The following is a 26632-nucleotide window of genomic DNA, read 5'->3' on the forward strand; positions in this document are numbered from 1 at the left end:
AATAAAAGTAGCTTTTCTCGTAGCGATAACATCAGCTAGGAGAGTGGGAGAGATAGTGGCACTCATGGTGGACCCATCGCACACGGTGTTCCACAAGGACAAGGTCATCCTTAGAACCATTCCGAAATTCCTGCCCAAAGTACCTACCTGGTTCCATTGTAAGGAAGCAACGTACTTACCTGTGTTCTTCCCAAAATCACACAAGGACAGCAAGCAGACAGTGCTGCACATGCTGGATGTATGTAGGGCACTAGCCTTTTACCTCGAATGCACAAGAGACTTCAGACGCACTCCCAGACTCTTCGTATCATGGATGGACAGGTCCAGAGGTCAATTGGTTTCCAAACCAATGAATATCCAAATGGATTTCTACAGGCATACAACTGGCTTACACCCAGAAACACAGACAGCCAACAACAGTTATATGGGTGCATTCCACGAAAGCAGTAGCTAACACAACTGCTTTCCTCAAGGGTCTTCCCATAGACATCATCTGCAGAGCTGCAACATGGGCTTTGGACAATACCTTTGCACAACATTATGCTAGTCAGTCCTTTCAGGACTCAGATACTAGATTTGGACATACCATACTTTCCAACATCCAACCCTGCAATACGGAGTGCCCACTGCCAAGCAGGAATACTGCTGTGTAGTCACCTAAGTAGCGCACCCCCGGGGACCCTCAAACATGGCTACCCCTCTGATACTTGTCACCTTATGCAGTAACTGGAGTTCTTTGAGACGTGTCCCTATGGGTGCTCCACACCTATCTTCCTCTCCTCTGCTCCGGACTAACACGATCTGGTGTGGAGAAGGAACGGAGGGAACGGCTGCTGGTATGTGTTTAACCGTCAATCAGAGTGATTGCACAATAGCACAGCATGCGCCGGCAGCCAGGGACTGCTACTAAAGATCTCTGGGCCGTGAAGAACTCCCGTTACTGTACAAGAAAACTTCTATAGAAAAGTAACATGGGAAAATATTGTTAAAGCAAAGGCTTCTATGAAATTTTGGTTATCTTGTCAGTCCTCTCTCCCAGTTCTATGAAAGTTTTAGTCAGTGAAACTTATTTTGCAATTGCAAAAGGCACTAAAAGCGTGCTCAGACTGAAACCTCAGGGTGAGCTACACTAGCAGAAAAGATAAAATACCACTGTGATCTTCATCTCTGGGGGAGGGGGGGGAAGGTCACAGCAGGGCAAATGGATGGAACTTGGTGTTGTATACCTCTAGGTGAATGGATAAAGGTTTAATTGGGTGTAGCTGCATACAAAAGAAAACAGCTCTGCTGTCTGCCTCACTGGACCAAATCGCCATATAAGAGTAGGCATAGCCTCCTCCTTTTACCATGCAGGCCACACCTGTTTAGCAAACAAAGCAGCAATGCACTCTCTCTCATATACTGGACTCTGGGGCTATGTCTACACTGGTGTGTTCTCACGCAAAAACTCTTTTGCGGAAGAGTTCTGCAAAAACTCTTCCAGAAGAGAGCGTCTACACTGGCATGTGCTTTTGCACAAGAGCATGCGTGCCAGTGTAGACACTCTCTTGTGCAAGAAAGCTCTGATGGCCATTTTAACCATCGGGCTTTCTTGCACAAGAAATTCATGTTGCCTGTCTACACTGGCCTCTTGCGCAAGAGCAGTTGCACAAAAGGGCTTACCCCTGAGCGGGAGCGTCAGAGTTGTGGTGCAAGAAGCCAGTGTAGACAGGCAGCAAGTTTTTGCACAAGAGCGGCGCTTTGGCGCCAGTGTGGACACAGCCTTGCAGGGGGGGGGGGGGGCTTGTCCCAATGCTCAGTGGGTTTCAGGGGTGGTAGATTTGTTTATGATAAAATGGGGGGGGCAGGCTGGGAGGGAGGCGCATGCCAGAGCCCCCACATGCCCCTGGGAGGCGGGAGCCCAACCGTCAGGGGCATCGCTAACGGTCGTGGCTGGTCTCGAGGCCAGGTGGGGAGGGGGGAGGCCGCGCGCCAGAGCGGAAGGCCTTTGCTGTGGCGCCCTCTGTGGGGCGCTGGCAGGTGAGACGGGCCGGGCAGGGGACCTGCCTGAGGAAGACAGTGGGGGGAGGGGCACAAGCGCCCGACTGAAACGGGCGGCAACCCTACTGAAGAAGCAATTTTTTTCCCCCCCACCGGCGCTCGTGAGAGCGCATGCGCCCTCGCGTCACGACAACGCATGCGCCCTCGAGTGACAGGGCGCAAGCGCGCACATTAAAGGTCGGGTCGCTGGAGGAAGCGAGGGTTGGTTCAGAGTGCGGGCGAAGGGGCGGGGGAAAGAAACCGAGACAGGCGATGCGCATGCGTACTTGAGCGGCCGATCTGCTGGCGGTCTCCGCTCCCCAGCTGCAGAGCGCGGCTGAGGTGGTGCGCATGCGCAGTGTGGGCATTTGTGACTGAGTGAGAGAGAGAGTGTGTGTGTGTGGGGGGGGGTGGTGTTGCTGCCGCTGTCAGTTCCGGCTGTTTGTTCGGGAAGTGGATCCGGCCCGGAGCCGCCGCCGTCTGAGGAGACCCCGCCGCCCGGAGCCTCCGCTCCCCACCGGCCATGGCCAGGGACTACGATCACCTCTTCAAGCTGCTCATCATCGGCGACAGCGGTGAGGGGCGGGGGGGCGGGGCCGGGCCTCTCCGGGGGGCGCTCGGCGGGGCCGGGCCGGGAGGGGCTGGTGTGTGCGGGGCGGTGCCGCCGGGCTGGGGAGGGGGCCGGTGCCTTGGCTGAGGGGCCGGGAGGCTGAGGGGCCAAGGCAGCCCCGGCCTGCGGTGGGCTGGCCTGGCTGCCTGTGGGGTCAGGTGGTGCCTGCTCAGGCAGGAAAAGACTCGCAGCGCCTCTGCCAGCGTCCTAGCCGCCGGTGAGTTACAACGCATCCTCCCCCCGCCAGCGCTCCTGGGGGGGCTTCTTCTGCACGCTGGGCCTGGGGCTCATCGCTTCTCACCGCTGGCCCCTGTTGAGGCCAACAGCCGCTCCAACGCAATGGAGGCCTTTGTTTTCACAGAGTGGTGTAACCTGTGGAACTTGCTGCCACAGGATGTTGAGGCAAAAAGTTTAACAAGATTCAAAACCGTGTCAGACGGGCATATAATAAGTAAGGATAATGTCCGCATTTACAGTAGCGAGGGTAGACTTTACAAGGGCAATCAAACCTCATGTTTTCAGGGCATAGGCTATTCCCTAGCTGGGATCAGGAAGGAATTCCCTCATAATATAACATACAATTAAGTACCGTCAGGGTTCGGCATTTGCTCAGAAAGCCCTAAGGAGTGTTGTTTCCAGTGCGTCAATTTTTAATTTTCTAACATTTAAAAAAGGTTTTCTTTAGATATGCCTTATTGAAGCTGTGTGTGTGTGTGTGTGTGTGTCAATGTGATCTTTAAAATGGAGGCGTATGTTCTGGATGTATATGTTTCATTTATAATCATGGATATCCAAACACTTAATCTGTTAATTAAAGATAGGGGAAACATCTGATCCTTGGATTTAAAAGGCTTTGCAGAGTTTGAAACACTTTTGAAGGGTAAAAAATTGAATTTACTACCTGTCTTGTTAGTTGATCTATTTTGCAGCTGCCAGAAGTGGTGGATTTCTGTTTCTCTATAGAGGGTTTCCAAACTTCACCCAGTCGAATTCCATAATTGCAGCCCTTCAAGATCCTGAAACTTAATTTAAATAAAATTGAATAAATGGCATCACTCTCATCTTTTAATAAAGGTGTGACCTGTAAAGATAGCAGGTCCCAATGTGTAGTGTGGCATAGGGATGTCAAGAGGTGGGTAACTGACTAATTGTATAGTTACAATTTGTATTGGCTACATGATTAATTTATAAGGGACGGTGATCTTTCCTGGCTTGTGCTGGTCCATGAGCTCCTCCTGCTGCACCTCTGCAGTTTAAATGTAGTAAGAGCCAGGTGCAGGTGGGGAGGTAGCAAGTAGTTGACAACTTGACTACTCACATCCCTAGTGTGGCATGGATAAAATGGATTTGGATAAAAATGGAGCTCTACATGATCCTAGGAATTGTTACCTCCACAAGCTTGCAGATTTCTATCAAATGTGGTGAATACAGTAATTCTTCATTTACCACGTGCCCACTTAACACGTTTTCATGATAGCACGATTTTTTTTAAGAGAACATTTTTTGAATTACACTACCATCCCCGGAATAACATGATTTCCCCAGCCAGCCCGTTGCTGGTGGCTGTGCAGGGCTTCCCTTGCTTCCCTGCAAAGCGGTGGAGGGTTCACGGTTTGCCACGCCATTCCCCGCTGACTCCACCTCGCCGGACGCCTTACCCCCTCTCCTCCGCCCTCTCTTGCAGGCCAGCGGCAGGGTTTCCCCAGCCAGCCTGTCACCGGTGGCTGCGCGGGGCTTCCCCCACCTCCCTGCAAAGCGGCAGAGGGTTCGCTGCGCTGTTCCCCAGCGCTCCCTCCCTCCCTCGCCAGATGCAGTTCAGGTCCTGGCAGACTCGTTACAGGGGCATACTCACAACCCAGTCTCCCTCCTCTCTCCTACCCTCCTCTTCCCCAGAGCCAAACACCTCCCCTCCCTGCTGTAACCCAGTCCCCTTTCTCTCCCAACCTTATGTCCCAGTCCCAACAGACACAACCACTTGAAACACAACCCCCACCTTTTCCATTATTTTCAATGGGAAAATTGACCCCGCATAACACGTTTTCACTTAACACGATCATTTTCTGAAACATATCTATAGTGTTAAATGAGGAATTACTGTATATAGCGCACTGTGGCTACCTCATTGTTGGCCCTATGGCCACAAGAAGGGTAGGGCTCGAGTTTACATAGACCCTGTTTTAAAGGTAACTTTTTTTTAAAAGGGGAATTTATTCTAAGCCCCAGTATGTCCTGGCATACTGACTGCTTTACTAGAGGAGAGAGATCTAGTTTAAATAATTTCTGTCTTGACTGCCAGTTGTTTTCTAAACCATTTAGGCAGATTTCTAATTTAGAGACCTATAAGAGGAAGATTTTTTTTTTCTTTTGGTTAGTTAATTCCTGTTGATGGGATTGCTTAATTTGGACAAAGCCCCTAAAAACCGGAGCATGTACAGTGTCAGAAACTGTGCGTGACCTGATTGTGAGAAGACCAAATGCCTGCATTTCTGGGTTCTAACAGTTAAATCGATTGTAGAGCTACAAATATAGATTGTTAGTGGTTTCTCTTTAAACCCAAGAAGAAGGCTTTGCCCCAGTTTCCAGAAACATTTCACTTGCATCGTTCATTGATCCTCATAGAAAAGCCTCATATTAGGAAACGTTGGATGGATCGTTACATTTTCTGCTTTTCCTCATATGGAATTATGACAGTTTAGAGGACAGTAGGTTTCTGTATTTAAGTGATTTTGAAAATGTGATTGGCCTCCACTGTCTAAGTTGTGCCAAAATTAAAAAAAAAAAAAAAAAAAGAAATATACATATAGTCTCTTATGCAGGGCTACTCAACTTTGGCCCCGGGGACCACAATGATACTCATAGCACATGCAGAGGGCCACAACTTAAGTTTGGTTTTATATATATATATATATATATATATATATATATATATATATATATATATATATATATATATATATATATATATATATATGCAAATACCTTCTTTCACACCGATGGGCAGGAATACAAAGATTAGGGCGAGACTATACTACACGCAGGCCCCATTTAAGTCAGTTCTGCTGATAGTAATAAAATGCAATACAGGCAGTCCCCGGGTTACGTACAAGATAGGGACTGTAGGTTTGTTCTTAAGTTGAATCTGTATGTAAGTCGGAACTGGCATCCAGATTCAGCCACTGCTGAAACTGATCAGTTTCAACAGCGGCTGAAACTGGACGCCAGTTCTGACTTATATACAGATTCAACTTAAGAACCCCAGGCATCCCCAAGTCAGCTGCTGCTGAAACTGATCAGTGGCTGATTCCAGGAAGCCCAGGGCAGGGGCTTCCTGTAGTCAGCCACTGGTCAGTTTCAGCAGCGGCTGACTTGGGGACGCCTGGGGCAGAGCAGCTGGGGTGCTGCTGGGTTGGTCCAGTAGCGCCGCCGCTCCTCGGCGCTACTGGACCAACCCAGCAGCACCCAAGCTGCTCTGTCCCAGGCGTCCTGATTCAGCCGCTGCTGAATCTGACCAGCAGTGGCTGAATCAGGACGCCTGGGGCAGAACAGCTGGGGTGCTGCCCGGTTGGTCCAGTAGCGCCCAGAGTGGCGCTACGGGACCAACTGGCAGCGCCCCAGCTGCTGTACCACAGGTGTCCAGAGCAAAGCCATGGAGCACGGGGGCAGCGGGACAGCCCAGACGCGCCGTGGCTGTCCTGCTGCCCTCGGGCTCCGTGGCTTTGCTCGGCTTTGTTCCCCGTCCCCCTGGTCTGCAGACCAGGGGGACGGGGAGCAAAGCCGTGGAACACGCGGGCAGCGGACAGCCCAGACACGTCTGGGCTGTCCGCTGCCCGCGTCCTCCGCGGCTTGGCTCTGCTTGGCTCTGCTTTGCCCCCCCCCCCCCGTCCCCTTGGTCTGCAGACCAGGGGGCGGAGGGGGGGCGGGCAAAGCAGAGCCAAGCCTCGGAGCGCGTGGGCAGCGGACAGCCCTGTCTGCTGCCCACGTGTTCCGCCGCTTTGCTTCCTCTCCCTGGTCTGCTGGAGACCTGGGAGAGGAACGCCCCGTTCGTAACTGCGGATCCGACATAAGTCGGATCCGCGTAATTCGGGGACTGCCTGTATTGACCCAATTTCCATCCATATGACAGCACTTTTAATGAGTAACAGCAGTCCAGTAATGTTACTACTAAAACGCATATCAGCAGAAGACCATTACATCGACTCACCATTGTGTGGCATGTTCCCAGTAGAGGCCATGTTCAAAGCATCCCACCTGCGGGCCATGTGTTGAGCCCCATGTAAAAAACCAAACCACACCATGGGCCGCAAACAAAGGGGACATGGGCAGCATGTGGCCTGTGGGCCACATGTTGAGTAGCCCTGCTCTAAGGTATCACAGGACTGCTCCTTGTGTATACAGATAGTGTATCACTTTCCACTTGTATTCCTATGTCTGTTCTTTCATTCAGCTAGCACTGGGTTTGTTTTGAAAGCTGTGATGAGTAAATTTATGCAGCACTAAATTTCACAAAATTAGTAGGCAGTGTTTTTTAATTCTTTCACATCAGTAAAAGAAGCTCTACTAATTTTCTCTTCCTCCTCCCCCTGAATATAAACTGTGTGTGCATAGCAGGTGGGGTCATGGAGAGTGTGGTTTTTCTGCATATGAGCAGTGTCTTTCATAGTCAGTGTTTGTTCAATGAGATCTGTCATCTGGAATAGCTAGAATTTCCTGAATTCCGGAGGCATTTTCTTGACAAGTCATTTGGTGATTGCCTTTGGTCAAGACATTGAAGAAGATCCTCATGACAACATGCAAGTCATGCACTCTCCATGGAGTTCTACTACATAGTTTGCAACTGGTTTTGTCTTAAACATAGAGATGTAGTCTAATAAGACTATAAAACCCAGCGTGTGGTGCTGAGGCCACTTGGGCATGTCATCTTGATCCTTGTTAGGATTTGTAGACTCAGCAAGCTGCATCTTTTTGAAAGCATTTGACAGCATTTGTTATAATTTATATGAATCTTTTGGACTTGAGGCAGGTTGGTGGTGCAACCCTCTCTAAAGTTTGGGCAAATATTTACCTCTTTCTTGGAGCTCAGGGGTATTCAGCATCAGGCTATTGTAACTTGGTTGTCAATATTGACTTATATAACTCATTTATTCTGAGGCTACTTCTGTTCCTGATGCTTAGGCAAGTTCTGGCTAGGCTTACGCTCTTGGTATATCAGATTTGGATTTTTGGAATGATGGGGCGATAATCAGCTTAGTGATAAGGGAAATTGGAGGAATCTGAAGAGAGTGAAGAACAAAAATCATTTGCAGATGTGTTCATAATTATGTTCACCAGGCTCAATGACCAGGCAACTTAGTGCTTACTCATATTGACCAGATAGACCAGGGCTGGGTAAAATACGGCCCGGGGCTGGATCCGGACTGCCAAGCCACAGGATCTGGCATTGGACCACCCTGTTGGAACCCTCAGGCATGCTGTTGCTGTGGTTTAAAGCGCAGTCTGTGCAGCTCTCTGCTTTGCAGGGAGGGAGAGGCTTTGTGTGATCTCCCATCTCTAGCTCTGTCCTCAGCTCCTATTGGCTGGAAACTAGCAGCCAATAGGAGTTGAGAAATTGGTCTGGGAGATGGGGCAGCAGAAAAGAACCATGTGTGGGGAGTGAGCCTGCAGCTGTAAGTGATCTGAGGCTGCAGCAGGCAGGGAGCCCAGCCTGCCTTGGGAGTGCTGCAGGCCTGCTAGCTTAGGTAAGCGCCTCCCAGTCAGAGCCTCCCTCTGGCACCTCGTCCCTGCCACACGCCAGCTCCCTCCCCCAGGTCACCATCCAAGCCCTCTGGAGTCCCCTGCCCCAGGTCACAACTCCTTCCCAGGCTCTGTACCCTCTTCCAACACTCCTTCTCCAGGCCAGAATCCTCTCATGCTCCCAAACATCCTCCCAGTCCCTGTACTCCAATCCCTTGCACCAGGTCACCACCCAAACCTTCTGCAGTCTACATCCCCTTTTCCCTTTCTCCCAGGTCACAATTCCCTCTCAGACTTTGCACTTCCTCCTAGCTCCTCCCAGAGGCCAGAATCCTCTCCTGCACCAATACTCTTCCCCCTCCCTCATCCTACACCCCAATAGATATGTTATAGTGTAGTCGATTAACTGATAAGCAAAAGGTTATAGGTTAATGCTGTAGACTACACCCATTCTCTCCCTCTCCTTGCCAGTAAATTTTTGAGCAGGCTGGCCAGCATTTCGGCTCTGTTCTGGATCACACTGGGTCCAGAACCTACTTCTGCTGTGGCTCTGCATTTAAAATGTATTAGGAGCCAAGCAGGCAGCAGCCCAGCTCAGTTCCAGCTTATGCTGGGTCTGGGAGCTCAGATTCCCCTTAGACAGGGTCTGCTGCCACCCCATGCTGCTGCCTCTTTATCAGAGGCGGCAGCACTGGGCGACAGGCAGCTGGTCCACAAGGGGAGCTGTTTTTTTAAACTGGTTCTCCTCGTGGATCAACTCCTGCCTGCTCCCCCCCACTCTGCTGCCTCTGATATAGCGGCTGCTGGCCCCACCCCAGGAGTTATAGAATAGTCGGCTAATCAGTAAGAATTCATGAGGTTACTCGACTGTTCTGTTAATTAATATTTAACATCCCTACGCCCCAATCCCCTCACCCAGGTCACAATCGCCTTCTTACCCAAACTCCCTCTCAGAACTCTCACCATCTCCTGCACCCCAGTCCCTCATCTCGTGCACCCTTCTGCACCCAACCTCCACCCCAGTTCCCACATCACTTCCCAAAATCTTGGAGTGCATCCCCCCCCCACAAGTTATTGCCCACCCCGAGATAGACCCTAGCAAATAATACTGAACAGTTAGGCTGCATCTAGACCGGCAAGTTTTGAGTGTCTACACTGGCTGCTTGAATTTCTGCAAGAACACTGACGATCTCATGTAAGAAATCAGTGCTTCTTACGGAAATACTATGCTGCTCCCGTTCGGGCAAAAGTCCTTTTGCGCAAAAGGGCCAGTGTAGACAGCTCAGATTTGTTTTGAGCAAAAAAGCCCCGATTGTGAAAATGGCGATTGGGGCTTTTTTGCGCAAAAGCGTGTCTAAATTGGCATGGACGCTTTTCCGCAAAAAGTGCTTTTGTGGAAAAGCGTCTGTGCCAATCTAGACACTCTTTTCCCCAAATGCTTTTAATGGAAAACTTTTCCGTTAAAAGCATATGCAGAAAATCATGCCAGTCTAGACGTAGCCTTACTGTGATCAGGAGAGCAAATGAAGCTAAGGGTCTCTTCTAACAATCTGGTACACAAAAATGACTTCTTAGGGTTTTCTCACACCAAAATCCATTGAGTTTGTTGTGGAGGAGACAGTTCTTTATCATGGCTTTTAGTGGAAGCAGGTGTGTGCAAGTTCTTGTGAAACTGGAAATTCTATAATGTGATTTCAGATTGTTTAAGAAATACCAAATTATTATTCAAAGCATTTAAAATTGTTACATGAAACGTCTTGTGCGAAGGGAACAACTTCAGAGTGATCCTGCAGTATGGAGCACTTACTGTTTCCTGTTAGATGACCATATAAAACAAGTTCATCTGAGGAAGTGAGTTTTGCCCATGAAAGTTCATGATACTATATATATATATAAAATATATAAATTAATTTGTTATTCTCTAAGTAGGGATGTGAAGGACTGGTTGACTATCTGATAAGCAAATGCTTATTGGATAGTTGACAGGATAGTCAACTAGTTGCTTTCTCCCCTCCCCCTTGCTGCCTCTATTAGAGGCAGCAAGGTGGGGAGAGAAAGAGGAGTACTTCAAAGCAGCAGTGCTGCACAGAGCCTGGTATCAGCTGGGAACTCCGGGCTCTGTGGTGCTGCTGCTTTGAAATGCTGCGGCATCGGGCTCTCCGTGCATTTCAAAGTGGCAGTGCTGCGTGGAGCCCGGGATCAGCTGGGGACTGACCCTGGGCTCCACGTGGCACTGCTGCTCTGAAATATGTGAAGAGTCCGATGCCGGGCTCCCCGCAGTGTTTCAAAGCAGCAGCATTGTGTGGATCCTGGAGTCAGCGTGGGAGTCCCTAGCTGACTCCGGGCTTCGGCACTTTCAACTTTGAAGTGTAGCAACAGCCCTTCGATTAGTCAACCCAATACTTAACATCCGTATCTCTAAGGTGCCATAGGACTAGTTGTTGCATATAAAACAATGGTGCTCAGTCTTGAGCTGTACCAGTTTACTTTTGACTGTATTAGTCAGTGCTTGTTGTCTTCCATAAAATGCCCATTCTAATCCCAACATGGCAACACCAAACCCTGGTCTTAAGGCCCAATTAGCCCAATTTTCAGTGTGGTTCAAGTGTGTATGATTTATGGGAGATAGGATTTTTTTAGGGCAGTGTTTCTCAACCAGTGGTTTGAGTACCCCTAAGGGGTACTCAGAGAAGTCTGGAGGTACGTCAACACAATTGAAATTTGGAGAAAGCTGAATTTTTGTTTTACGGTGTTTTATTTTTGTACTTTTTACACACACAAATTTAATCACCCACATGGTTATGATTAAGTTGTTTAAATAAATCTGTTGCAATGGTAGAAATTTTTTTTGTCTGGAAACTGTAGGCACTGGGGGTACTTGAACTTTTTTTTGAAAAAGGGGTACTTTATTTTAAAAAAGTTTGAGAAACACTGTTTCAGGGTATCTGCTGTGTATGTCTTCTATGGCAATATTGGCCAGGAACTGAAAGTTGAGGACAGTTGCAATGGATCACTTGATCTCTAACCTGCATTTCTGTTCATGCCATTTTTCTCTTCTGAGGCGTAGGTGAGGAACAGATAGAACTAGATTCTTTTCCAGAAGAAGGAATTAAATGGGATTCAGGAAATACACTGAATAAAAGACAAAGTATCACCATTTGTTTCATCTCTTCCAATAGGACTCAGCATTTTTTTCTCTCTCTCAGGTGTTGGTAAAAGCAGTTTGCTGTTACGCTTTGCGGATAATACTTTCTCAGGTGAGTATTCCCTTTCCTCCTCTGGTGAACTTGCTGAGGGCTCTCCTGGCCCTGCCCCATCATTTGAGAACTGTCATCCTGGGGCTCACTTAATCTGGTTTTGCTAGATTGGAAATCTTTTATCTTCCCAGCTCCATTTCTCTTGCCATAACCACACACAATTTTCACTTTAATTGTGAAAGTCCCATAATGTCTAGATCAGTGTGACTCCTGTGGAAGAGTTCCATTTTTAAAATGTTTGTTGCACCAAGCAGACATCTGTCCATTGATCCAGTGGGATTAGACTTGAGTACTAACATTAAATCATTGTACAGTAAAACCTGTGTTATCTGGCACGCTCGGGGATTAAGATGTTCCAGTTATCTAAAAATTCCGGTTATCTGAAGGTCCTATCAACCTAGGAAAAACCAATGGACAAAAGTAGTAAAATTCAAGTTTTTAATATTGGTAGTTTTGTAGTGTGAGGCAGTTGGTCTCACATTTCTATTTTGAGTTAAAGATGATTACTACTTCTTAAATAAAAAAAATTAAGTCAGTCATGGTAAACCAAGCCAGACCTGTGCGCCTGAAGATGTTACAGTGTTGTGGCTAGGGGCAATGCCGGTTAACAAAGATTTCTGATTTAACAGAGTGCCAGATTTCAAAGGTTTCACTGTAATGCAATTCTTTGTAACATGATTCAGAGTTATCAGCAAGAGATTAATAAAATAGATTTTTAGTTGAAGGAAAGAGTGATTCCACTAATACTTGAGACAAATTTTGCCCTGCAAACTCCCAGAAGTAAAATATTTGTATATTTGTTAACCTCTTTTGGTGAATTTGGAGCTCATTTTTAATCACTGGTGTGTTAGAAGAGCTTTCTTGGAATTGATTTCTTGCTTCTGGATTTGATTTTGGCATCAGTGGTTGAAAAGAGCCTTGAATTGTCAAGAACATTAAAAATGTAGCTTGAGACCTGTTTAAAAGGAGTCCAAATACATTGAGCAAAGTGGCAGAGTTCTCCTGAGACTATTGCAGCCTAGACATGTCCTATTGATGTTGAGGAGTCTAAGGGAACAAGGTTTGTGTTTTCACTTGCATACACACTTCCTCTCTCTATAGGCAGCTACATTACCACGATTGGAGTGGATTTTAAAATCCGGACAGTTGAGATTAATGGAGAGAAGGTGAAGTTACAAATATGGGACACAGCTGGACAAGAGCGCTTCCGGACTATCACATCAACGTGAGTATAGTTGGGCTCCTTTGAATGTAGTGCCAAGCTTAGATATTAGGGGCTTCTTGGAATGCTATTTGTCTATTAGTAAGGCATTTGATACGGTCTCGCATGATATTCTTATTGATAAACTAGGCAAATATAACTTAGATAGGGCCACGATAAGATGGGTGCGTAATTGGCTGGATAACCGTAGTCAGAGAGTTGTTGTTAACAGTGCTAAATCCTGCTGGAAAGGGATAACAAGTGGAGTTCCGCAAGGGTCTGTTTTGGGACCCGTACTGTTCAATATCTTCATCAATGATGTAGATATTGGGATAGGGAGTACGCTTATTAAGTTTGCAAATGATACCAAACTGGGTGGGGTTGTAACTTCTTTGGAGGATAGGGACATAATTCAAAATGACCTTAGCAAGTTAGAGAAATGGTCAGAGGTAAACAGGATGAGGTTTAATAAAGAGAAATGCAAAGTGCTCCACTTAGGAAGGAACAATCAGTTCCATACATACAAGATGGGAAGCGACTGTCTAGGAAGGAGCATGGCGGAAAGGGATCTAGGGGTCGTAGTGGACCACAAGTTGAATGAGTCAACAGTGTGATGCTGTTGCAAAAAAAGCAAATATGATTCTAGGTTGTATCAACAGGTGTGTTGTAAGCAAAACTCGTGAAGTCATTCTGCCGCTCTACTCTGCACTAGTTAGGCCTCAGCTGGAGTACTGTGTCCAGTTCTGGGCGCCACATTTCAAGAAAGATGTGGAGAAATTGGAAAGGGTACAGAGAAGAGCGACAAGAATGATTAAAGGTTTAGAGAACATGACCTATGAAGCCAGGCTTCATGAACTGGGCTTGTTTAGTTTGGAAAAAAGAAGATTAAGGGGGGACATGATAGCGGTTTTCAAATATCTAAAAGGGTGTCACAAGCAGGAAGGAGAAAATTTGTTCCTCTTGGTTACTGAGGACAGGACAAGGAGTAATGGGCTTAAAGTGCAGCAGGGGAGATTTAGATTGGACATTAGGAAAAAATTCCTAACTGTCAGGGTGGTCAAATATTGGAATAAATTGCCAAGGGAGGTGGTGGAATCTCCCTCTCTGGAGATATTTAAGAACAGGTTAGATAGACATCTGTCAGGGATGGTGTAGACGGAGCTTGGTCTCCTGCCTTGAGGGCGGGGGGCTGGACTCGATGACCTCTCGAGGTCCCTTCCAGTCCTATTATTCTATGATTCTATTGTAGCACTGGAATTTCTCAAGCTTGTGGTTTGTCTGGGTTTCAGGGATTCTTTTCCAAGATCTGCCATGAGAATTTGGGATGAAGCTTTTGTGGTAAGGCACAGGGCTAGGAGGCAGGACTCCTCGATTCTTGGCTAAGCAAAAGATATTGTATATGAACTTGGGCAAGTGTCTTAACTCCTCTGCCTCCAGTTTCCCAACTGTAAAACTGTGACTGTTTCTTTATTTTCTATACATCAGTAAATCTACTTTCTCAGCCTTATGCAAAATGTGCTACAGAAGTCCAAAATATTAACTCCTTTTGTCAGTTTTGTAGTTTAATGAGGGATTTGAAGTTTAAGAATTCAGTCTCAAATACATGAATTCTGTTTTGAAATTGCTAATTGTGAAGGAACTTTCTTATTAAAATACATAGTGTTTTATTGATACAGACACCAAACAGAAGATTAACCTTCTTCTTGGTCTGAGGTCAGTTCATGCTCATTGTCCTTTGAACAACTGCAGTGCTTTTCCTGTTCCTGAAGAAACCACACCCTGAGCTGCAGCTGCAGCACTGAGAGCTCAGGAGAATGAAATGTTTTTGCTGTAATAGGTTACAGAGGATTTGGGTCCGCTCAGAGTGGTATTGGGAGAAGTGGAAGGAAGGCATTTGGAAATGAATCCTTTGTTTCTTTTCTGTATAAAATAAATTTGTACTGGGAGGACCAAGTACCTGGGTTTTTTTCATATTCCTTAAGACCAAAATGGACCATTGTGATCCTCTAATATTGTCCTCCTGCACATTGCAGGCCACAGAAGCATACGCAACCAGTTCTGTAACTGACCCATAATCACTGGTTGAGTTAATGAAATTCTTGAATAATATTTTAAGACTTCAGGTTACAGAGAATTCAACATTTACTCAAATTTAAATCCGCAAGTGTCCGATGCCCCATGCTGCAGAGGAGGATTAAATCCTCCCCCCAGGGTTTCTGCCAATCTGACCTCAGGGAAAAGGCCTTCTCAACTCCCACTATGTTAATCAGTTGGACTCCAAGCATGTGGACGAGACCCACCAGCTAAATGCCTGGAAAGAATTCTCTTGTAATTCCGAGCGTTTCCCATCTAGTGTACCATCTCTGGCAGTTGAGGATATTTGCTACTTGAGGTCACAAAAATCACATGCCATTGTAAGCAGTCTTATCATCCCATCCCATCCGCATCTTACCAAGCTCAGCCTTGAAGCCAGATAGATTTTTTTTTTTTTTTTTTTTTTTTTTTTGCCTTCACTCTTTGATGGCTAGAAACCTTCATCTCTAGAAACCTTCATCTCCTTTCAAGCCTAAGCTTGTTGATGGCCAGTTCATATCCATTTCTTCTTCCTTCAATGTTGTCACTTAAATAACTCTTCTCCCTCCCTAGTATTTATCCCTGTGATGTATTTATATAGAGCAGTAGTATCTCCACTCCTCCTCCATTTGGTTAACCATTCACAGTTGACTTTTCTTTTTGGCTTCTGCCAATTAACTGAACCAGGTAATTTTTCATAACACATCAGGTATCTATATAATCATAAAATATTAGGGTTAGAAGAGACCTCAGAGGTAGCTTTTAACAGGGAGTTGGACTCTAACAGACCTAAAGTCAAAAGCATAATGGGTTTGGCTCCTTTTGGGAGAGTTTTAGAAATTTAAAACTGCTCCACTCCTTTCCTTTGCATTTCTTCACTGATACTGATGAAGACTTTTTTGATAAAAGCATTACAGACTGCGTTACCTCTTAGTGTTCCTGTGCATAACGTCACTTCTTGTTTCAATGCTGTGGCCAGCTTCAGAGAGGAAGTGGTGAGGGGGAGGCAGTAAGGCACTGCTGAAGTTCTTATCAGCTGTGCATACAGGCCACTCTATGAGGCTGAATTTGTGCTGACTCAGCAGAGTACCTTCCTGTTTTCAGAATCCACAGACACACTTCAGAGCCGAGTTAATGAGCCTTGGTTCACTGGGCTATGGGGGCTGATGCCAGGTAGATCTGAAAACCACAGTGCCCAACCATTAAAGGAGGAATACTAGGAAATGAGACTTACTTTTGAGTACAAATAGCTGCAAAAGTGACTGTTTTATGCAAAGTGTAAACCTTTTGCGTCTCCATCCACTCACAAGCATTTTTTAAAAAAAGAACTTCTGAGAATCATAGAGAGTGCTTTCTACATGAAGGATTTTGGACTTCCTGATGCATACAATGCTGCTGTGATAGCAGCTTCTCTGAGAGCATTCAGGGCAAACTGGGGAGTAACAAGCCCGTACATTTTCCCATATTCCCGATTTGCAGAGTAGTTACCAGCTTGCCCCAGAGCTTCCCATTGACAAGCAATAACATTTCCAGTTCTGCGTGCCACTGAAGGACATTTTTGTTTTCAGCCTCTTTGGGATATTGATGGCAAAGACTTAGGGAAGAAGTGAAAAAGCTGCTGCAGCACCTAGCATTGTGGTAGAGAAACTTTTTCCTCCAGCTATGTGGGTTGGCTGTGGCTCCTGGAGTACACTGCAGCTTCCTCTTCAGTAGGCCAGTAGGTTTGAAGCAGACTCCTCTATGGTGGACCATATTCCCTATGCAGATAATAAATAAGATTGTGGATTCAGAATTTTGTCACGGGAGTATCTGATTTGCTTAGACCCATGGTGTCCAACCAGTTCTTAAGCAGTGGCCACTATAGTGGCTACTACTATAGCAAACTAATTACACTTAATTAGCCAAATAGCTACATGTGGCTAGTGACCAGTGTGTTGGACACCATGGGCTTAGACCAACCCATTGAGTAGCTGATCAAATTACCTTGCTATAAGCTGTACAGATGGGCAAGGCCAAATAAAGCATGGGGACGGTGCCAGTACATGACAACAGAATTGTTGAAATTTTAGGTTGTTCTAGCAGTGACTGGATTGAGGTTAAAGATATAAAAAGGGGAAAAGGTGTTCCTGGGCAATTGCCATAGACCAGTATTAATATTTGCAGGTGAAGATAGTCTACAGATAGATGTCAAGTCTGAGAGCATTTGGTTGTAATAGTAGTGGGTTTGAAGTGCTGTTGGGAAGACTAATTGTTGCAATATGACTGAACTGAGTGAAATTCAGTAGTAGAAAATGGGAAGACCTAAAACTGTAGAAGCCTAACATACCGCATTTTCCGGCGTATAAGACGACTTTTGATGCTAAAAAACATCCCCCAAAAATCGGGGGTCATCTTATACGCCGGGTATAGAGGCGGTGGGGCAGCCCAGGCGTGCCTGGGCTGCCCCGCCGCCCGAGCCCCTCCGCGGCTTTGCAAAGCCTCAGGGGAAGCCGGTGGAGGGGCATCCCAGGCGCGCCAGGGCTGTCCCGCTGCCGGAGCGTCCTCAGAGGCTTTGCTCCCAGTGTCCCTGGTCTGCTGGAGACGGTCCCCAGCAGACCAGAGGCACCGGGAGCAAAGCCGAAGCGGCGGCGGGGTGCCGCGCTTCTGAGGCGTTGCTCTGGCAAAGCCTCAGAGCCGTGGGACCCTGCCGCTGCTGCGGCTTTGCTCCTGGTGCCTCTGGTCTGCTGGGGACCGTCTCCAGCAGACCAGGGACACCAGGAGCAAAGCCGGGGAGGCGGAGGGGCGCTGGGACGAAAACCTATCTTTTAACTAAAAAATTAGGGGGTCGTCTTATATGCCCAGTAGCCTTATACGCCGGAAAATACGGTACTTAAGTTTTAGAAGCTGAATATGACACACACAGTGCTAAGGAATGTCAAGGAAGTTGAGCAGAAGAATTTATTTTTTATAAAGTCAGGAAAAGTAAAATAGACTCAAATCTAATAATAAATAGCAAAATGTCAAAAGTAACAAGACGCTCTACATCTAAAAGAAAACAAGGGGTCTTGGAATTTTTTTTTTATTTTCTAGTTGGAGCAGTGACTAGTGCACTAGCCTCTTAACTTTAGAGAATGGGGTTGACTTTGTCCTAAATCCAAACAGAATGTAAGTGTTGACCTAATCCCATATATACACATCAGAAATCCTTTGGGGACATTGTAGGTTACAAATAAGATTGAGAGTTGCATTTGCTGAATCTTTTCATGCTTGGTTTGCTCAAGTATACTTATGAGACTAGAACAGTTTTTTTTAACAGGGTTGGTAGTTTATATCCAGTCCCTTTAAAACAAGGCATGTTAAACAAGCACCGAGGTTACTGTAACTGTTGAAAATCTCAGTGATTACATGGTTGCCTGTGCTGCAGGCTCTGCAGTATAAAGCTAAGCTATATACTGCAGAGCTTGCAGCAAAGCCTCCCCAGAAGTGGGGAACTGCCAGCCCTTGCCTGCCTGCCTGCCTGGCTCCCGGGGAGATGGGTTCGTTGAGCATGACCAGTAAATGGTTAGTCATTTACACTCAAATATCAATAATATGGATAGTGTGGGCTTAACTCAAAGAATGAAGTAATTATAGAGTGATTTTTACCATTAAATTAGACTAATTGTCCCCCAAGACAGGGAACAGTTTTCCAGGGACAACAGAAGTAGTTATAGTGTACTGAACACCAGATAGCCTTAAAAATTTAGAAGTAGGCTAGAGCAGCCCTCATTCACAGTGGGGCCCAGCCCACGCATGCTGCTGGCAGGGGTACTCCAGTCCCTTGCCTTTTCATAGAATACTAGGACTGGAAGGGACCTCAGGAGGTCATTGAGTCCAGTCCCCTGCCCTCATGGCAGGACCCAGTACTGTCTGCCATCCCTGATAGACATTTATCTAACCTACTCTTAAATATCTCCAGCGATGGGGATTCCACAACCTTCCTGGGCAGTTTATTCCAGTGTTTGACCACCCTGACAGTTAGGAACTTTTTTTAATTGGTTAACCGGTTAAACTTCACTTTTGACCAATTAATTAAATACGATTTTACATCCCTAGTTAGAAGAAATTTCAGATGGTCCACATTCATGGATTTGATAAGAAATAAGCAAAGATATTGTGAACTTTAACAAATGTTGAATTCACTACAGCCAGGTGAAATTCCAAAGTACTGGAAAATGCAAACATGTAAACTAGTGACTTGGGATGTTAAAAGTCAATTAAATACCTAATAGGTAAAGCTTTAATAAGCTTTGTACTGCAGAGCCTGCAGTGAAGCCTCCCCAGGAACAAGTCCTCAGCTCTGTTCCCAAGGAGGAGGCTTCCTTGCCACAGTAAAGCTGACTGCTCATGGGGAGGCTGAGTGTAACTGACACCATTAACAGATTAGCATCCACTTATTGATTTAAACGGTTAGTCATTTACATTCTAACATCCCTACTAGTGACCCAACAATAAAGTCTTTAGAGCTGCTGTATTGGACTAGACCAAAAGCCCAGGTAATTAGGTGTTTGTCTTTTGACAGTTGCAAATTTTGGATGCTGCAGGTGTTAATCTCCAGACTGTATCTAACTGTATAATAAAGACCTAGCAAATAAAGGGAGACTTTTTTTTCCCAATCTCAGATGGTAATCAGTTTATATCTGAAGCATGAGGGCTGTTTGTGCATGTAATAGAAAACAGACTACTGTAATTACAGTTGCTATTGATAAATGCCTAATCTTATTCTAAGAAAACGCATTAAGCTTTTTGACTCAGTAGTATCCTGTATCAGGGAATCCCACATTCTCATTCTAAAATGTTTTCTTTTGTTATAGGAGTAGCCTTAGAAGAGGTGTAGTGGGTTCATTTAAAGATATTGTTTAATTAACCAGTACTGGAGTTTTGTGAAGATTTCCTGCACTGTTGTGTAATGATTCAATAATAATGTATTTATAGCTGAACTTTTTTCAAGGTTTCATAGAAAAGATCAGGATAAATGCATTATAAACATTCTGCAGCTGTGTAAAATGCAGAGTTCTCATAGGTTTATTTGAATCTCATGATAGTACTCCAGAATTTAAGCTTTTTTACATTTAAAGTCTATAGTTTTGTGGCTGAAAAGTAACTTTCAGAGGGCAAATTTATCCAGTAATCTTTGTCTGCAGATATTTTGAAATAATAACTAGATGTGAGTAGCCACATTCATCTCAATAGGACATTAAATCTGAAAAACACCAACAGCTATCTTCTGACTATTCTTTTAGGAAAAAATAACAAATTATTGTGCTGCTTCATTTTTGGATGTAGTGGCAAATAGTGAGTTGTAGAGGTAACAAGTTGTCAATATTTGCAGGGATGTGGAATGAGGATTTCATTCGTCCATCCCTGAAATTTAAAACTGTCTCCATCCTACTCAAAATAAGGAAGGAAAAGGAGATGTATCAAAAGCATCATCTGACTCTTGATTGTTAAAAACACACTACGGGGGTTGTGCTCTCTGCTTGCTGCACTTGCCAACTCTCCTCTCACAGGGGTAAACAACCCTGGTTCTGCTACCCCCACCCCCAAACCTCCTAGGGAGGATTGGGCTGCGGCAATGCCAGGTCCAGGTCCCTTCTCTTTCTCTCCCTCCCCCCTGCTAGCTCAGGTCCCTTCTCCCTCCTCTGCCTTGCCAGCCCAGGCACCCCCTTCTTTGTCCTCCTCCCTTCCCTTCCCTCCCGCACCAGCTCGGGCTCTTTCTCTTCTCCCCCCTAGCCTCCCCTCCCAGCTATGGTGGACGCCAGGCCCAGCTATCTCCCAGGCAGCTGGGGAAGTGCAGGGGATGCCTGCTCATCCCACATGGAGCACAGGTGCACACAGAGCTCTGGGGCACTGCACCCTGCTGAGGTGGGGAAAGCAGCAGCAAGGGAGGTGCTGTCCCAACCTCTCTCCTATGTGGTTCAGTCTGTGCTGCTCACCACCCCAGTCCTGCCCACAGAGCCCAGGGCCACCCAGGAGCAGAAGGGAAGGAGCAGACAGGTCAGTGTGGCAGCTTCCCTAGGTGGCTTGGGGATGCTCTGGCAGCCGCAGTAGGTGCAGTTGCTGGGGAAGGGGTGAATCTCCCCGGAGGCAGCTGATTCCAGGCAGTCAAGCACCACGCTCTGGCTGTCCAAGAGCCTGATGGCGGGCCAGCCCCAAAGCACATAAGCCCAGCTGGGAGCCCCAATCCTAGGACCTGTCCCTGGGCTGCTATTCCGAGCACCACAGGCTCCCCTCCCCGCCACTGGACTGTCACGGCTGTGATGTGGGGTCTGCTGGCTACTGTGCCATGTTTCTTGGCAGTGAAAGCCCTGTGGGGGAAGAGAAATAGGGGCTTGGTTTAAAACAACAATTCCAAGTGGTGAGGGGAAGCAGCAAGGTCGGGCTTGAGAGGGGGTAGGCAGGTGGGACACAGTGACATGTTGATGTCACTCTGTTGTCCTCCAGGAAAACCTTTTTTTAATATATAGAGAAAATTGACACTCTTCTTCCCAAGTGCAAAAAATTCCATTAGTTCCACACCCAGCTGCCAAAGTCTACAACTTCCTACAGAAAATTTCTGTAAAGTTGTGTGTGCAGTGAAGCATGTGGAAAATTGAAAGGATAGCCACAGCCTAATGTAAAAATGAGATCATATAGTGCTAGTTTGGTGCTGGACTCAGAGGGGCAGGAGGACCTGTGCTGTGTAAAACACCGTCTTAGATAAGATTAATGGGCAGTGATAAACTGGGTGATTAGATTTAAAAAGGGATTAGTATTGGGAAATAAAGCTAGTCTTAGGTTAACAAAATGTCGAGTAAGATCTCAGACAATGAAGAAAATTGCAGTTTAGTATATACAAATGTAACATTGTGGGGGAAGAAATGGGCCACCTGAAAAATGTTTTATACAAAAGTATGTTTCAGCTCAGGATCAAGAGGATTTAGATGTAAGCCATCTGTCCATTGCTCAACAGTAACAAAACCAAATGAGGTGCTGTATTAGGGTTGCTAGCAAGATAAGTGAGCAGAAAACAGGAGATACTGTGTCTGTATAAGTTAGGCCCCCATCTGGAGCAACACTTATATTTTTATATACATTTTATATGTTCTCACATTTTTTTTAATGTGGACTATAGCCTTTGAGAATCAAGATGTTATGCAGTCTAAAGAATCTAAGTTATAAAGGACATTTCATATTTTTGTTTGAGGATTAGGTGAATTTGAATTGGCCTAACAAGCTTCAAATTCATGAAAGGATTGGTTGAGAGAACTTATTAAAGCATTTAAAAATACAGCACAATCTATAAAGTCTGGGACTGAATATTCTAGGTCTGAGATATTTCATACCAAGGGAGTTGGAACATGGCATATGTCTGAGAGCATTTCAAGAGAATTATAAAATTCCTGAGTTTCTTTTTGGAGATTGTAAGAGAGGAGATGAGAACACACAGGCAAACAGGTTGGGATGATGGTCTTTGCTACTGCTGTATGCTTAGAAAGTTGCACAGCACCTAGTTGTTGCCACCATCAGTTGTTGATGTGAAATGGAGGCTAAGACAGAGCAATTAGTGAAGCATCTGAAAAGTAATGCTTCAGAGGGGTAGGCTGAGAGAGTCTTTCAGGTATTGCTAGACTAGTTGTTGTTTTTTTATTTTTTTTCAGTTATAGACTAACAAAACATGTAGATGGTATCCTGAGTATTAAAAAAAAAAAAGTAATGATAGCAGTACTTTGCAGTCAGTGGATGAGAAGCACTGTGTGTTACAAAAGGGGTGTATCATTCATTCTAATATCTCAGATGAAGAGAGGGAGATATTAAGTGATTTGCTCAAGCTGCTATTGCAAGTGAATGGCAGAGATAGAAATAGAATTCAGAACTAATCTGAAGTGTAGCCCAGTTGTTTTTTGTTCGAAGACACAGTGCACAGATGGATTGGTTTGAGGGGTAGCCAGGTTAGTCTGTAACAGGAAAAACTTAAAAAACAACAAATAGTCTAGTAGTGTATTTTCTGCTTAGGAAAAGAATTAATTCAGCAAAGGAGAACTAGATTCAAAGTTGTGGTTGCTGCTGTCATCTCTAAAAAGCAGAGGGAGCTCTTGTGGAAATATTGTTAGAAATATATTTCAAGATTTCCAGAGACTAATCTTTTGCTAAGAGAAATACCTGTTTGGCTGCATTTGCAAACCTAATCCCGGTCAGACCTAAGAGGAGGAGGGGAGAGACAGGTAAATGTGTCAGTGCACAAAAAGAAATTGAATCCATCTACTTCTCTTAGGAGTGTTGGTTCTGCAGCTTTGACTGCATTGCCTTTCACTTATTTTTAATCACTCCAGGTAGCAAATATGACTCTGAATGCACATATGGAGCAGATCTGTTGAGTAGGAAGGTGTCATCAGACCACAGTTGCTTTTCAGTGTAGAATGGGATGTTAAAGCAAAAGGAGTAAATGGGGGCTAAATAGCAAAACAGACCTTGACTAGTTATATCTGGAGAGCTGATCACAAGTTAGGCTTGCTCACATGTTAGTCCCTAATGAGCATTTTTCACACTGCAAAACCACTGCATAGTTTGGCATGATTTAACGATCTTTACTGGAAGGCCTATGGCTGGAAACGTGGGTGATGGTGCTAGAGAGGAACTGGAAGCACCTAATGATGTAGGAGGAATGGAGGGAAACTTTCAAAATTCATTTCCTAACTGTAACCAGTGATCAGTTTTTAATTTGTGCAGGAGCTAAGAATCACATGAAATAGGAAGGCAATGGAGGATGGACTCATACCATCTGGAAGATAATACTTATCCTTGTTTGGGTCCCAGGCATCCTGAACAGGAACTATAGGAGCGGGTTTATCATTATAGGCTGGGATCTAAAACTTTTTGTTAATATGCACCAAATTAGCAGAGAACTGTGCATGTTTAGGGCCTAAGCATGGGCTGACAGTTGCACATTAAATGACTCCTAATGAGGTGAGAGGGATGGGGACTTGTTTGTTCAGAGTTGGGGATTTATATCTCCGTCATCTAGAAATGCTTTCCAAAGGAAGCTGTTAAGGATAAGACCAACCTGCCTGAAGTTTGAACTAGCATCTGTGTCCTTTTCCCACCCACCAGGTATTACAGAGGGACGCATGGGGTCATTGTTGTCTATGATGTCACCAGTGCAGAATCCTTTGTGAATGTAAAGCGGTGGTTACATGAAATTAACCAGAATTGTGATGATGTCTGCCGGATACTGGGTAAGCATGTGCTCTGCTGCTGCTTGTTCTCGGGAACTTTTGTTGTGACAGCCTGGGTAGTGTATTTTTATCACTGGCTTTTTTTCCTTTTTAGTGGGAAATAAGAATGATGACCCAGAGCGGAAGGTTGTGGAGACAGAAGATGCCTATAAATTTGCTGGGCAGATGGGGATCCAACTGTTTGAAACCAGCGCCAAAGAAAACATTAATGTGGAAGAGGTAATACCCTGAGAGACATGGGACTATGGCCACTTTTCAGAAGTAATGTGATAAGAATGACAAAATCTTGCATCTGTTGAAGGGCAATGTACATTTTACTGTTAGGAGGCCACATACCAACAAAAGTAGGAGGGGGTTTTCATTGCTATTGACACTTATTCTGCTGGGGAAGGAAGAGTAAAATCCCTCAGTATGTACAAACTGCAGACAAGCCATTGCAGTGAGAAGGAGAAAGGTGAGGCCGGGAGGAAAGGTGCTACATATATGACGACTCCTTAAGTGCAATAAAGGTTAAAGCTGGATGGTGAAATGAAAGAAAATGCATTGGCCTATGTCTCACTATAGTGCCAGCCTCATTGGAGGGGAATGCTTGACCCAGTGTCATTGGCTTTGGTGGGGCTGTGGACAAACCCCCACTTGCTATTTAGCACTGCTAGGCTAGACTTCTGCTCACTGGGGGAGGTAAAAGCGAGCCTGGAAGATGCTAAACCCCAAATGCTGGCCTTTGGTGGGGCTGAGAGAGAATATGCTGACATCTGTCTTGTTGGCTTAATAGCATCATGGGGTTTGCCTTTGATGTTTCATCTTCTCTGAAGGACACCTCCTCAGCAGCTATCTTGCGCACACAGGTGGTCTGAACTTGCTTGTGTTTCTCTTGCAGATGTTTAATTGCATTACAGAGCTGGTTCTGCGAGCAAAGAAAGAAAACTTAGCAAAGCAGCAACAGCAGCAACAGAATGACGTAGTGAAGCTAACTAAGAACAGTAAACGGAAGAAGCGGTGCTGCTAATACCCTTTACCTAATGCAGAGACTCTGCTCTTACAGATCAGCCTCTTCTAGACTTGGGCTACTTCACTGGGGCAGGCTTTGGGAGGACTTTCTCAATTTTGTGCCGTTATTTAAAGATTTTCTCCATGTTTTCTATCAAGAGGCTCGGGCACCTGACCATATTAGTGCCAAGAAAGTATTGGATGGACTCTTGCCCCCTCACACCTCCCCTGCTCACTCCAGTGCGCCTTGTAGACTAAAAAGGACGTTGCCTACCAAGTGGACTGATTAACCCAAGAGTTTGTACATAATGTATATTGCTTTAACCAGCCACTCCTCCCTCTTGTCACTTTGGGTTATGCCTTCTTAATATCCACCAATCATGAACTGCAGAGTTATCTTTTTAAAGATAGAATACGAAGTTCTTAACTCTAGTAGGCTCCAGGCTGGCAGCAATTGCAGCTGGGACCTTGGGCTTCATTTTGTTTGGGCTCCAGGCTGGCAACTGGTGCCCCTGGGGCCTTTGGCTTCACTTTGAGTTCCTGGCTGTTACTGGGGCTTTGACTTAATTTTTCTAGGTCCCAGGGTTGCTGCTGGAGCCTGGGGTTTCACTTCACCCACCCCTGCACTAGCGGCTGGTGCTGGGTTTCACTTTGCCATGCTCCAGATTTGTGGTCAGGGCCTTGGGTTTCACCATTGCTTTGTGGTGCAGCCTGGCTATACCTGTGCTCTTTAGTTTGTACTGGGATATTTAAAACCAAACCTGCAAAAAATGGGATTTATTTGGATTAAAACTTAAAAAAAAAAAAAAAAAATGAAATCAAACTCCTGTGGCATCTCCTTCTGGGTTTGCTGGTTGTTCCAGGCAAGGGTCCAGATTCTTCTTGAGAGCAACAAGACAGTGTGAATCTGCCAAAAAAAAAGCTCCTCATATCTCCTGTCATCAAGCAGATCAGAACTCATATGTAAGTGGTAGCAAAGCAGTGCTTTCCAGAGAGATGAAACGTGTTTGTGAATCCAGCCCTTTTGGTTAGTGTCTGGCTCCAAAAGTTGCGTCAGCATCATTCCCAGGAGTCTCCTGTCACAGTGGAGGACAGCTGTCTCTAACATAAAGAAATGGAAAGTTATTGTTCACATTATGTGGTGATGGTTGTGGGTCAGGTTATTTTAGGTAACATAATCTGGTCTCACTAGGCTGAATAAACAGCATTCCCCTGACCTTCACTTGTGGGGAAAATAAGGGCTCAGTTAATCGGTCCCTGATGTAGATATGCTCAGACTGTCCAAGCATGATGTGTTTGGGCTGCTGAGTAAAACGTGCTGATTCTCTAGGAAAAAAGAGATCTGAAAATACCGACTGGAAAGGGTTGGGGGCTGTGGCTACTGGCCCATTCTTGATCTTTAGGATGACACTTGGGTGTCAGCATGTGATCCTCAGGAATCACTGGTTATAGGTTTGGTAGAGTATGTCCCACCAACATTCATGAGCTTGGAATCATCCCATCGACTCCCAAGAAAGGC

The 26632-nt window shown here is 45.5% G+C and overlaps 1 protein-coding gene across 1 annotated transcript; it reads left to right on the forward strand.

The window, feature by feature from the left end:
* The first annotated feature begins 2252 nt into the window (after positions 1-2252).
* On the forward strand, positions 2253-25926 carry RAB35 (RAB35, member RAS oncogene family). Its single transcript, XM_075898121.1, has 6 exons — positions 2253-2594; positions 11566-11616; positions 12718-12841; positions 23999-24123; positions 24218-24342; positions 25004-25926. The coding sequence occupies exons 1-6, from the start codon at positions 2543-2545 to the stop codon at positions 25130-25132; spliced, it is 606 nt and encodes a 201-aa protein (XP_075754236.1). The 5' UTR covers positions 2253-2542; the 3' UTR covers positions 25133-25926.
* The last annotated feature ends 706 nt before the right edge of the window (positions 25927-26632 follow it).

Source organism: Pelodiscus sinensis, chromosome 15, assembly GCF_049634645.1.
Source record: "Pelodiscus sinensis isolate JC-2024 chromosome 15, ASM4963464v1, whole genome shotgun sequence".
NCBI classification, from domain to species: Eukaryota; Metazoa; Chordata; order Testudines; family Trionychidae; genus Pelodiscus; species Pelodiscus sinensis.